The 13,041-nt window shown below is 38.3% G+C and overlaps 1 protein-coding gene across 2 annotated transcripts in view; it reads left to right on the forward strand.

Annotated features, from left to right (window-relative positions):
* The window catches only part of KCTD8 (potassium channel tetramerization domain containing 8), a 353,159-nt gene that overhangs the window by 96,911 nt on the left and 243,207 nt on the right, over positions 1 to 13,041 (forward strand). Inside the window, exon 2 of one of the 2 annotated variants that reach the window (XM_053700871.1) lies at positions 8,520 to 8,530. The exons of the other annotated variant lie outside the window; for it this stretch is intronic. Coding sequence (XP_053556846.1) covers positions 8,520 to 8,530 — 11 coding nt within the window. The remainder of the gene's footprint in view (positions 1 to 8,519; positions 8,531 to 13,041) is intronic. 2 annotated transcript variants of the gene reach the window in all.

Here is a 13,041-nt window from a genome sequence, read left to right on the forward strand (position 1 = left end):
TTTACATACATATACATATTCACTATTGTGCTAGATGTCTAAAAACCCAATAAACACATCTGTTGTTTACAACAAGCTATGCTTCCTTATGTTATGCTGATTACTTACTGCATAAGAAAAGTCATACAACACTATGTTATAGCCTTGCTTTGCTAATAACTGCTTATTATATGACCATTGGTTTGCATATATCAATTTATCTGTATTTCATGAGGTTGCTAGTTGGATATTCTTATTACCCCAGTATTATTTTGCTAATCTGGCGATTTTATCTGGACATCTCTTCTAATTATTGATTTTGGGTGTTTCAGCCACACACATAGCTAGCAGATGTTTAAAATCCAGCCCATAGCCAATAATTCTCATTAGCCATTATTGGCAATACAATGGATGATACTGAAGAGCTCAGTGCATTTAAACATGGCACTGTCATAAGATGCTCCTACGGGACAAGTCAGTTCATGAAATGTATGCCCTACTAGCCCCTATCAACTATAAGTGATTTTATTGTGAAGTGGAAGCATCTAGGAAAAGGAGTGGGGCTACAGAGTGCTGAAGCATGTAACAACAACTTATGTGTTGCCTCTGGAAACATCAGCACAAGAACTATGCATTAGGAGCTACATGAAATTGGTTCCATGGCTGAGTATCACAGCCTAGAAAGATAATTTTTGTTCAAGAAGGTACCCTTAAGTTGGAAAGTAAAATTAATAATCAGCTTTCAAGAACAAAGGATGTAATCCAGAACAAGACCAGTAAGGGAAGCCCAAAGCATAGTCGTACAGGCAACAGACAATGTAATAGGTACCAAATCCCAGTCCAAGGAGAATGGGTCAGAGTCCATGCAAATAAGTTAGTTCACAGAAGTGTACCAAGGAGTATAACAGTACATAGGCAGACAAAGAATGACAAACCCACCCCTTGAATAGTGCCAATGTGTTAATAGCGCACCCAGCTTAGTGCGTTTGTACATTGATACTTGCTAACTGTGGTCACAGAAGTCCGATGTGTGCAGAGACGAAATATGCTACCTGAACAGTACAAGGAGAGTGAAAACCCAGTGCGCAAAAGTGAAAATCGCTAATCTGACAAAAACTAAAAATTAGAACTGCCAGGCCACCGAGCATCTGTACACAAGCCTCACATCAACATGTGCTATGCCATGCATCAACTGGAGTTGTGTAAAGCACGCCACCACTGGACTCTGAAGCAGTGGTGTCATGAATCATCCTTTATTATGTGGCAATCTGATGGTAGAATCTTGGTGTGGTGATTGCAAGAAGAATGCATTGTGCCTTCTGAAAAGTTTGGTGGAGGAGGAATTATGGTCTGGGGCTATTTTACAGGGTTTGTGCTAGGCCCCTTAATTCCATTGAAATGTCATCTTAATGCTGCAGGAAACAATAACATTATAGCCAGTTTGATGTTTTCTACTTTGTGGCATACAGTTTGGAGAAGGTCCTTTGCTGGCACTTTGCTTGACTGTGCCCCTGTGCACAAAGTGAGGTCCATGAAGACATGGTTTGACGAGTTTGCTGTTGAGGAACTCAAGTGGCCTGAACACAGCCCTGACATTATGCCATTTAATACTTTTAGGATGAAATGGAATGCTGATTTCAAGCCAGAACTTTTCTTCCAACATCAGTGCCTGCCCTTGCAAATGCTTTTTTGGCTGAATAGCCACAAATTCCCACAGACACACTTCAAACTCTTGTGAAAGCTTTCACAGAAGAGTGGCAGCTGTAATAGCTGCAAAGAGGGTGAGGCAACTCCATATTAATTTCCATGGTTTTGGAATGGGATGTCCAACAAGCTCATTTAGATGCTTTGGTCAAGGGGCCCATCTATTTCTGGCAATATAATGCATATGATATGTGAATTTGGCTTTGGACAAATAAAACTTTGTCCATGTTTATGATGATTCTGCAATTCATCCATTACCCTGAAAGAATACATTATTGGACATTATATTATATGTAAACTAAATGTTCTTTCACAGTGATTTAAGGGGATATGGTATTTGCCAAGGTGCTGGACTGGTAATATATAAGGTATATATACTGTATATGTATATATAAATGTATATGTATGTGTGTGTTTTTGTATGTGTATTAATACATATGTGTGTATGTGTCATGTCTCCAGGAAAATAAAAATAGAATTGTAGCTTTTTTCCAATATTTAACAAATATAGCTTTGAATAAGTTAAACTCATGGAATAAAGCAACTTAATATTAGTAATTGATAAATGATTTGTGTAAATAAAAAATAATACAGAGTGGAAAATCTGAGGAATAAGATTCTTAAAGTAAACTCACTCATAAATAAGATTTGTCTTACTAGAGACAGGCTGTATTAATGACAAAAAATAATACACTCTGTGCGCACAAGAGAAAAATAGGAGACAAAATTGGTGAGCAAAAAGATAGAAAAAAATATGTATCCGATAATAATAATATGTAAACTTGAATAGACAAAATATAGTTTGTAAGTTATAAGATAATCTTACTTGAGGCAAAAACAGTTTATGAGCTTGAGGTAGTTTGTACCTGATCGGAGACTGAAATGTATCGAAGACACAGCTGGGAAGCAGCGTTATTGATTAGGCAGCGTTCACTGAACAGGTCAGAGAGGAGGAGGCTGCAAGATGTGAGAGCTGTACGGATCCTGTGATACAGCGTGTGAGATGACGTCACAGATACAGGCTATAGATTACGGCAAGGGATAAATACCTTGGAGAAGTAAGTTTTGGAAGATATAATCTGTTGAGATACTCTTTGAAAGTGAAAACTTGATCCAATGTAGATGATTCTCAGAAATTAGTTAAAGGCTTGAGAGAGTAGAAACGGAGGAACAGGAAGTTCTTCAGGAACACAACTTCAATAATCAAGCATTAGACAGGTGTGTCTGGTATCCTTTTATAGGTGAATAGTAAAGGTGGACAAAGGGATTTAAGGTGGAATCATGACAGATCCCCCGTCTCAAGGCGGACCTCCTGGGAGCAGAGACCCAGGTTTGGAAGGGTTGCGAAGATGAAATTCACGTAAGAGTTCTGGAGCCTGAATATCACGTAAGGGAATCCAAGAGTCATCTTCAGGACCATATCCCAACCAACGGACCAGATATTCAACTCGTCTCCAACGGTTGCGGGAATCCAAGATCTTTTCCACCTCGAAGTCAGACTGATCTGCACACAAATCCGTATCAGAGGAATCAGTCCCGGGTAGTGAGTCTAATGTACCAGAATAAGGTTTCAAGAGAGACACATGGAAGGAAGGATGAATCCGTAGATGAGCTGGCAAATGGAGAACGACTGCATTAGGATTTAGGATTTTCTTAATTTTGAAGGGACCTATAAATTGGGTCGCCAATTTTTTGCAGGGAACTTTCAGTTTTATATTTTTCGTGGATAACCATACACGATCTCCAGGTTTATATGAAGGGGGTGGTATATGTTTCTTGTCAAAATAAAACTTTTGTTTATCTTTTGCATTCTCCAGATGTTTTTTCAATAAAGGTATAGAGTTTTTCAGTTCAGTAATATATTCGACAGCATAGGGAGAAGATGAGGTAAGGTTAGAAGTGGGTATTGTTCTCGGATGATAACCATAAGAAGCAAAAAATGGTGTCATTTTAGTAGAAGTGTTAATCGAATTATTATAAGCGAATTCCGCCATTGGTAGCCAGTCTGACCAATCATCTTGAACTTGAGATATATAACACCGAAGATACTGCTCTAACGTTTGATTTAGTCGTTCTGTCAAACCGTTAGATTGCGGATGAAAAGCTGTTGTGAATCTGGGGGTGATCTTCAATAGACGACACAATTCCCTCCAGAATCTGGAGGTGAACTGAGTTCCCCTATCTGTAACTATTGAAAGTGGTAGACCATGTAATTTTACGATATGGTTGATGAAACAGGTAGCAGTGGTTGTTGCAGAGGGTATCTTCTTAAGTGGAATGAAATGTCCCATACGAGTAAGGTGATCAACGACTACTAGGATACAGGTATAGTTCTTCGAAGGTGGTAACTCTACAATGAAATCCATTGAAATCATATGCCAAGGAGTGTCAGGTATTGGCAGAGGAGTCAACAAACCGAATGGTTTATGCGAAGGTCGTTTGGTTCGGGAACAAACTTGGCAGTCAGTGATATGGCTACAAATATCTTGTTTCATTTTCGGCCACCAATATTCTCTATTCAACAATTCATGGGTTTTAGTAATACCCGGATGTCCTGCTAATGGAAGATTATGGAAATGATGAAGTAATTGTTTTCTTAATGTTGGTGGTACATACAGAAGTTTGTGATAATGATATAAACCAGTCTTAGAATCCTTAATACAGATTGAAGGGATTGTGGAATCTTTGAGTTGAGCATTTAGTAGATCAGAATGGAATGAGGTAATGGAGGCTAGGAATCTGTGAGTGGGTATGATATTTTGTGCCTCTTCCTTTTCAGGTACATTCTGAAAAGTTCTGGATAGAGAGTCTGCTTGAGTGTTTTTTGATCCTGGACGGTAGTGGATGAGATAGTTAAAGCGATCTAGAAAAAGGGACCATCGGACCTGACGTGAAGATAAAGTTTTGTTTTTCTTTAGGTACTGTAGATTCTTGTGATCTGTAAGTACTAAAAAAGGTTTGGATGTGCCTTCAAGAATATGCCTCCAATGTTCCATGGCAACTTTTATTGCTAAAAGTTCTAGGTCACCCACAGAGTAATTCCTTTCTGCTGGAGTCAAGAGTCGGGAATAAAAGGCAACAGGATGGTTAACTTGTGATCCAATGCGTCGTTGAGACAAAATTGCCCCAACACCAACATTTGAGGCATCAACTTCTAAGGTAAAATCTGCTTCTGGATCAGGAAGCTGTAAGATGGGAGCTGAAGTAAAACATTTTTTCAAATGTTCGAAAGCTTCTTGTGCTTCAGTAGTCCAACAGAATTTAATTTTTCCTGTCAATTTAGTTAAGGGTTGGACTATGGAAGAATACCCCTGAATAAATCTTCTGTAAAAATTAGAAAAACCAAGGAACTTTTGGAGAGATTTTAAATTGGTAGGGACAGGCCAATCCAAAACAACCTTTATTTTGTCAGGATCCATTTCTATGCCAGTTGGGGAGATGATGTAACCCAGAAATTTGATTGTCTTTACATGGAATTGACATTTTTCTAATTTAGCATAAAGATGATGCTCTCTTAACCTCATTAAAACCCATTGTACGTGTTTGATGTGATCAGTTATGTTCTTAGAATAAATTAAAATGTCATCTAGATATATCACTACGCAGATATCTAATAAATCCTTGAATATCTCATTTATAAAAAACTGAAAAGTTGCTGGAGCATTTGTCAAGCCAAAAGGCATGACATTGTACTGATATAAGCCATAACGAGTTTTAAAAGCTGTTTTCCACTCATCCCCTTTTCTTATGCGTATGAGATTATACGCACCTTTCAAATCTAGTTTGGTAAAGATTTGAGCATCAGTTAATCTTTCTAAGAGTTCAGGGATGAGTGGAAGTGGGTAGCGATTCTTTACTGTAATTTCATTTAAACCCCTGTAATCTATAATAGGACGTATAGTACCGTCTTTATTGGTCACAAAAAACATTCCAGCTGCTGCTGGAGAAGTGGAAGTGGATATAAACCCTTTTCTTAAATTTTCATCGAGATATTCTCTAAGGTATTGTAATTCTTTATTAGACATAGGATATATTTTACCAAAAGGTATGGTGGTATTAGGTTTAGTGTCTATAGGACAATCGAATGGCCTATGTGGTGGTAGATTTTCTGCCTCTTTAAGATTAAACACATCTGAAAACTCAAGGTATTCTGGGGGTAGTTGAGGTTGTATGTGGTTTATAGAGATTGTAGGATAACAAGTATTGGTACAGTACTGAGATGTATATTGTATATTATTGGTTACCCAATCAATACTTGGATTATGCAGCTGCAACCAAGGGTATCCTAAAATGATAGGATGGATAGAGTTAGGTAGTATATCGAATGTGATATATTCAGTATGTCCATTACCTGTAGTAGTGAGTAGTGGAATAGTGTGGTGTGTTATTGGACCTTTTAAATGAGTGGAACCATCAATAACTTTGACAAGAATAGGGAATTGCTTTAACACTCTGGGTATTTTATTTTTTGTAACATAAGTTTGATCCATGAACATGCCAAACGCCCCTGAATCGATCATGGCCTCATTCAGCAGAAGATGTTGATCCCACTGCAAAGACAATGAAATGGTTAAGTGTGATAATATTTTAGAATTAATTTGAGGGTTAACTATCAATATCTTACCCCTCTTCTGGCGTATTAGAGTTGGACAAGTGGACACTGTGTGGTCTTTGTTTCCACAATACATACAAAGATTTAAACTTCTTCTTCTTTGTTTTTCTTCGTATGTTAGAGGACCCTTAATTGTGCCAATTTCCATAGGTACAGGACTTGAAGAAGGTTGTTGTACATGTGGTTGATGGTACTTCTTTGGAAATGGTTCAGGTGGTACCTTTTCAGCACGGCGTTCCCTGAATCTCCTATCCATTGAAATAGAGATCTTTATGAGAGACTCAAGCGTGTCTGGGAACTCAATACGAGATAACTCATCTTTCAAATGTTCTGATAGTCCCAGACGAAACTGGTTGCGTAGAGAGACTGAGTTCCACTGAGACTCCATAGCCCATAGTTGAAACTCAGCGACGTAGTCCTCAACTGGCCGTTTGCCCTGCTTAAGTGTTCTTAAGTTATTTTCAGCAGTGAGTTGGGTGTTGCGGTCCTCATACAATAAAGCCATTGCGTTAAAGAAATCTTCCAGTGAACCTAAAATGGGATCATTAGCCTCAAAAAATTTGTCAGCCCATAATCTGGGTTCCCCACTTAAATATGAGATCACAGTACATACTTTTACTCTATCAGAATAATATGTTTTAGGTTTCATAGAGAACATGAGTAAACATGCATTGCGAAATTCACGGAAGCGAGTGCGTACACCAGAAAACACACTTGGTGGGTTAATCTTTGGTTCAGGGTGTTCAGCTGCCTTTTGTGTAATATAGTCATTCAAAATACTTTTCAAAGTGTTATTTTCATTTTTTAACTCTGTTAAACCCTGAGCTAATATCTCCACCTTTTGATTTAAACTGGTTATTTCATTTGCCATTGCTGCAGGTTCCATATTTAAGAATAACTTTATATATTTTTTAGGCTTGATTATTCTGTCATGTCTCCAGGAAAATAAAAATAGAATTGTAGCTTTTTTCCAATATTTAACAAATATAGCTTTGAATAAGTTAAACTCATGGAATAAAGCAACTTAATATTAGTAATTGATAAATGATTTGTGTAAATAAAAAATAATACAGAGTGGAAAATCTGAGGAATAAGATTCTTAAAGTAAACTCACTCATAAATAAGATTTGTCTTACTAGAGACAGGCTGTATTAATGACAAAAAATAATACACTCTGTGCGCACAAGAGAAAAATAGGAGACAAAATTGGTGAGCAAAAAGATAGAAAAAAATATGTATCCGATAATAATAATATGTAAACTTGAATAGACAAAATATAGTTTGTAAGTTATAAGATAATCTTACTTGAGGCAAAAACAGTTTATGAGCTTGAGGTAGTTTGTACCTGATCGGAGACTGAAATGTATCGAAGACACAGCTGGGAAGCAGCGTTATTGATTAGGCAGCGTTCACTGAACAGGTCAGAGAGGAGGAGGCTGCAAGATGTGAGAGCTGTACGGATCCTGTGATACAGCGTGTGAGATGACGTCACAGATACAGGCTATAGATTACGGCAAGGGATAAATACCTTGGAGAAGTAAGTTTTGGAAGATATAATCTGTTGAGATACTCTTTGAAAGTGAAAACTTGATCCAATGTAGATGATTCTCAGAAATTAGTTAAAGGCTTGAGAGAGTAGAAACGGAGGAACAGGAAGTTCTTCAGGAACACAACTTCAATAATCAAGCATTAGACAGGTGTGTCTGGTATCCTTTTATAGGTGAATAGTAAAGGTGGACAAAGGGATTTAAGGTGGAATCATGACAGTATGTATGTATGTGAATGTATATATGTGTATACATATATGTTTGTGTATCTGTTTACATGTGTATTAATATATATGTATGTATGTATGTGAATGTATATATGTGTATACATATATATGTTTGTGTATCTGTTTGCATGTGTATTAATATATACGTGTGTATATATGCGTAAATGAATGTACATATGTATTTGTGTGTATGTATATATGTGTGCAGTATTTTAAACTTACATTTAAATACAACACCATTGTTTATATCTAATTGAGAATATGAGATTTTTCAATTTTTCCCCATAGAAGTCTATTATATGAGGGATCTGACATCCTAGTTCACTCTAGACTTTTGCTCAAGCAATAAAAAATGTTTCAACTTGTAAAATAACCACACAAATAAAAGCACATTATCGCTAACATTTTTGCAGTCCACTTCAAGGCCAGATTGGCCAACCAGGATACCAGGAGATCCTGGTGTGCTACAGCAGCTGGGGCTACAATTTAAGGGGGAGGTGCTGCTGGTGAGGCAAGGCAGCTGTATCATCTTATTTCTACTCTGAGCTATACGTATTAAGGTCACAAACTATTTCCTTGTAACTTTTATTTCCTAGATCATGTACCATTTAGTAGCCCTCCTTTGAATGCTTTATAGAGGCCAATTTACCAAATGTTTGTTGGACCTGATCCAACAGTGCGGATCAGGTCCGACAGAGATTGCTTAATGCGGAGAGCAATACGCTCTCCGTATTCAGCATTGCACCAGCAGCTCACAAGAGCTGCTGGTGCAACGTCGCCCCCTGCAGACTTGCAGCCAATAGGCCGCTAGCAGGGAGGTGTCAATCAACCCGATCGTACTCGATCGGGTTGAATTATTGTGATTCTTGTCCACCTCATCAGAGCAGACAGAGACAGTGGAGGCTCCTCCATATGATTACAACCGCACGTGAGCCTCCTGGGAAAAAAAAAAAAAGAAAGAAAATACATTTTTTGGCTGAATAAATATAATTTCTCTAATAGCCCCCCTATTGGAAAAATTATATTTATTCTGCCAATAAAAGTTCCAGTCTACTGTCTAGTTTAATTAAAAAAAATCCTTTTATATACCTCTATGTGAGGTAGAGAGGTATATCCCGCACGTGAGGTAGAGAGGTATATCCTGCTATTGCCCTTTGCACATTTTTTCTATGTGCCTGCTGCTCCGCCTATAACAGAGCCTATACCTTTGCTAATAGCACAATTTTCAGTGTGCGGTTGGGACATTTCTATGGGCGGGCAGCAGAGGGAGCTCCCAAGGCTAGGAACTAACTACAAGTCCCATAATGCATAGCCATTACTTAGCCAATGAGAGAGCGGTCTGGTGGTCAGGGAAGGAGGGGCTGCAGACTAACTTGCACGCCTGTGGAACAAACACTGGCACTGTTAATCAAAGTATGTCTCTATTTTATCATCATCTCTACTTAGGCAAAAACTCACTCCAGATCTTATTACAGCATAAAGATAGAGTGTAGACTGCACAGCAGGAAGTAGAGCAGTTCAGTATAGCCGATCAGGGAGAATTACAGCAGTGAAGATTTCTAATTTAAGAATTACAGCAGAGAAGATTTCTATGATGGAAAACGTTTTTACTACATGTGTTATGTATATTCTTTACTGATAAAATTTTTTATTTTTATTTTACAATTGTAATTCTTAAATGTTATGCACCACTGCCACCTGCTGGCTGCAAGTAATATAGCAAGCACTATAATATGATTGTGTGTGAGGGTAATATATATATATTATATATATATATATATATATGTAATATGAGCAAAAGGAAGCGCACTCCAAAGGGCTTGTGTTTAAATATTCACCTTTAATGTGAACGTTTTCGAGCCTATGCAGCTCGTCCTCAGACAGGCAAGATATGAACAGTTACACTTACCACCACCGTGACTAAATACCCATCCTACTCCTACGTCACACTCTACACGTTGGACACACCCCCCAGTGGGGAGGTGTCGCCGTGTCAATGCGGCGAAGAAATAGGAACCCAAGTGACATAAAATATTACATAAAAGCAAGTCAACTGTTAATGATAGATACAACAACAAACACATCCATTGGTTAATGTCCTGGAGCCAATCAGTGCTAAGTATAACGAAATAGGCTGTCACAACTTAAACTGAAAGAGTTACCATAAACAACAAAATAGGACCAGCAGTCATACTATGTGTGATCGTTACCCTGAGAGAGCTCAGAACAGAACAGCGTGTGAAAATCAACCCAAAGACACCATAACCACAAGAAAATTCTGTACGCTCACACAGCCGACGGTCACTATAGTAACCACCAAGCACAGGCGGTGTTAAATAACATTGAAGCCAATAAGAGAAAGAGCAATCTATTAGTGAGGAACGATAAATAGAGGAATACTGGTAACTTAGCCAATACACAAACGTCCGTCAGTGTGTGTGGGTTTAGACAGAACATTAAAGAGGACAAGCATCGTCCTTTGCGTAGTTCGCACACGACAGTCAGTTTGAACGCACACATGACTGACGGACTGGGGAAGATAAACAGTACCACCAAGGATTAAAGGTAACTATGAGTACCAGACAGAGACAGGAGTAAGCAGAACCATAAGACTTAGGCAAAAACACAAATTAAAAGTTAGAAGTAAAAAATAATGGGTATTGAACATAAGCCATTATAGAGAGACAGAAGCTTGGCATGCAAAATAGAAATGATGTGGTAAAGGCAACATCACAGAGAAAGGCAAGTATAAAGAAAGAACATTATATAATGGATGGTGACTCTCAATAGACATGATAAATAGATTATGGCTCTCTATCAGGCATACTGGTGTATCTAGAGAAACACCTGCCAATCAAGAAATACATTAAGTCCCCTTGGTGTAATGGTTTCAAGCTTGTACATCCAGCTGGACTCCCTCTGTAGTAGTAATTTGTTGCGGTCACCTCCCCTACTCAGGGGTGGGATGTGATCTATTATGGTGTATTTCAGATCAGACACCCTATGTTGGCAATCCACGAAGTGCCATGCTACCGGCTGTTCAGATTCTCCTCGTTTGAGGGCAGTCCAAATGGCGGAGCAGTGATTTGCCATCCGCAGTCTCAAATCATCAGAGGTTTTGCCCACATAGTACAGACCACAGGGGCAGTGTAACAAGTACACAATGTAGGTCGTGGTACATGTAAGGCGGTGCTTGTGTCTGTATATCTGGCATCTGTGTGGGTGCGTAAAAGAAGACCCTGTAATCAACCCATTACAGGTTACGCAACCCTGACAACGGAAGACTCCCGTTTTCTTATTTGTCTCCAACCAAGTCGACTGACGGTAGCAATCCACTGGATCTGTTTTGATCAGAAAATCACGTAGGGATCGTGATCTGCGGAACCCCAATCGTGGAGTAGACATTTGAGTGAAAGGCAGAAATTTATCAGACTTCAAGATGTTACAATGATTCTGAAGTACCCCTGTGAATGCCTTCTTGTCTCCCATGTACATAGTAACAAAAGTCATCCGTTGTTCCATCCTTTCTTTAGTATTCCTCTATTTATCGTTCCTCACTACTAGATTGCTCTTTCTCTTATTGGCTTCAATGCTATTTAACACCGCCTGTGCTTGGTAGTAACTATGGTGACCGTCTGCTGTGTGAGCGTACAGAATTTTCTTGTGGTTATGGTGTCTTTGGGTTGATTTTCACCCGCTGTTCTGTTCTGAGCTCTCTCAGCGTAACGATCACACATAGTATGACTGCTGGTCCTATTTTGTTGTTTATGGTAACTCTTTCAGTTTAAGTTCTGACAGGCTATTTCGTTATACTTAGCACTGATTGGCTCCAGGACATTAACCAATGGATGTGTTTGTTGTATTGTCTCTATGGCAACGCGATTACGGCAGTCCACTTGCCGCTATATATTTACATTACTATGTGCCAAATCCTGCTGTGTATCTATCATTAACAGTTGACTTGCTTTTATGTAATGTTTTATGTCACTTGGGTTCCTATTTCTTCGCCGCATTGACACGGCCGACACCTCCCCACTGGGGGGTGTGTCCAACGTGTAGAGTGTGACGTAGGAGTAGGATGGGTATTTAGTCACGGTGGTGATAAGTGTAACTGTTCATATCTTGCCTGTCTGAGGACGAGCTGCATAGGCTCGAAAACGTTCACATTAAAGGTGAATATTTAAACACAAGTCCTTTGGAGTGCGCTTCCTTTTGCTCATTTTTGATATTTTTTGCTGCACCCAAGGCCTGGTTCTGCAAGTTAGGAGTGCACTTTGTCTCTTTACATTTATATATATGTAATATATATATTATTTTTTAATATACAGTGTGTGTAATATATATATATATATATATATATATATATATATATATATATGTAATATATATATATATATATTATTTTTAAATATACAGTGTGTGTGTGATATATATATATATATATATATATATATATAAATATGTTTTACATAAATGGTCCGTGAACCCCAATTTGAATAACCCATAACTTGTGTTTCTGGCGAGTCTTCAGACTCGCCAGAAACACAGGCCCTCAAGCTCCATCCAGAGCTTGATAAATGGGCCTCATAGTGTTAAAGGGACACTGTACCCAAAAATTTAATTTCGTGATTCAGATTTAGCATGAAATTTTAAGCAAATTTCGAATTTACTCCTATTGTCAAATTTTCTTCATTCTCTTGGTATCTTTATTTGAAATGCAAGAATGTAAGTTTAGATGCCGGCCCATTTTTGGTGAACAACCTGGGTTGTCCTTGCTGATTGGTGGATAAATTCATCCACCAATAAAAAAAGTGCTGTCCAGAGTACTGAAACCAAAAAAAAGCTTAGATGCCTTCTTTAGCTACGTGTCTTTTTTTTCTCGCGCTGCTTCTAAACAACGCTGGAATTTAGAATTCTCTGAAGGGTTGCGTTAGGAGCGTACAGGCATATTTACCGCCACTTCAACTCTCAA

This window comes from Bombina bombina, chromosome 2 (genome assembly GCF_027579735.1).
Source record: "Bombina bombina isolate aBomBom1 chromosome 2, aBomBom1.pri, whole genome shotgun sequence".
Taxonomy (NCBI): Eukaryota; Metazoa; Chordata; class Amphibia; order Anura; family Bombinatoridae; genus Bombina; species Bombina bombina.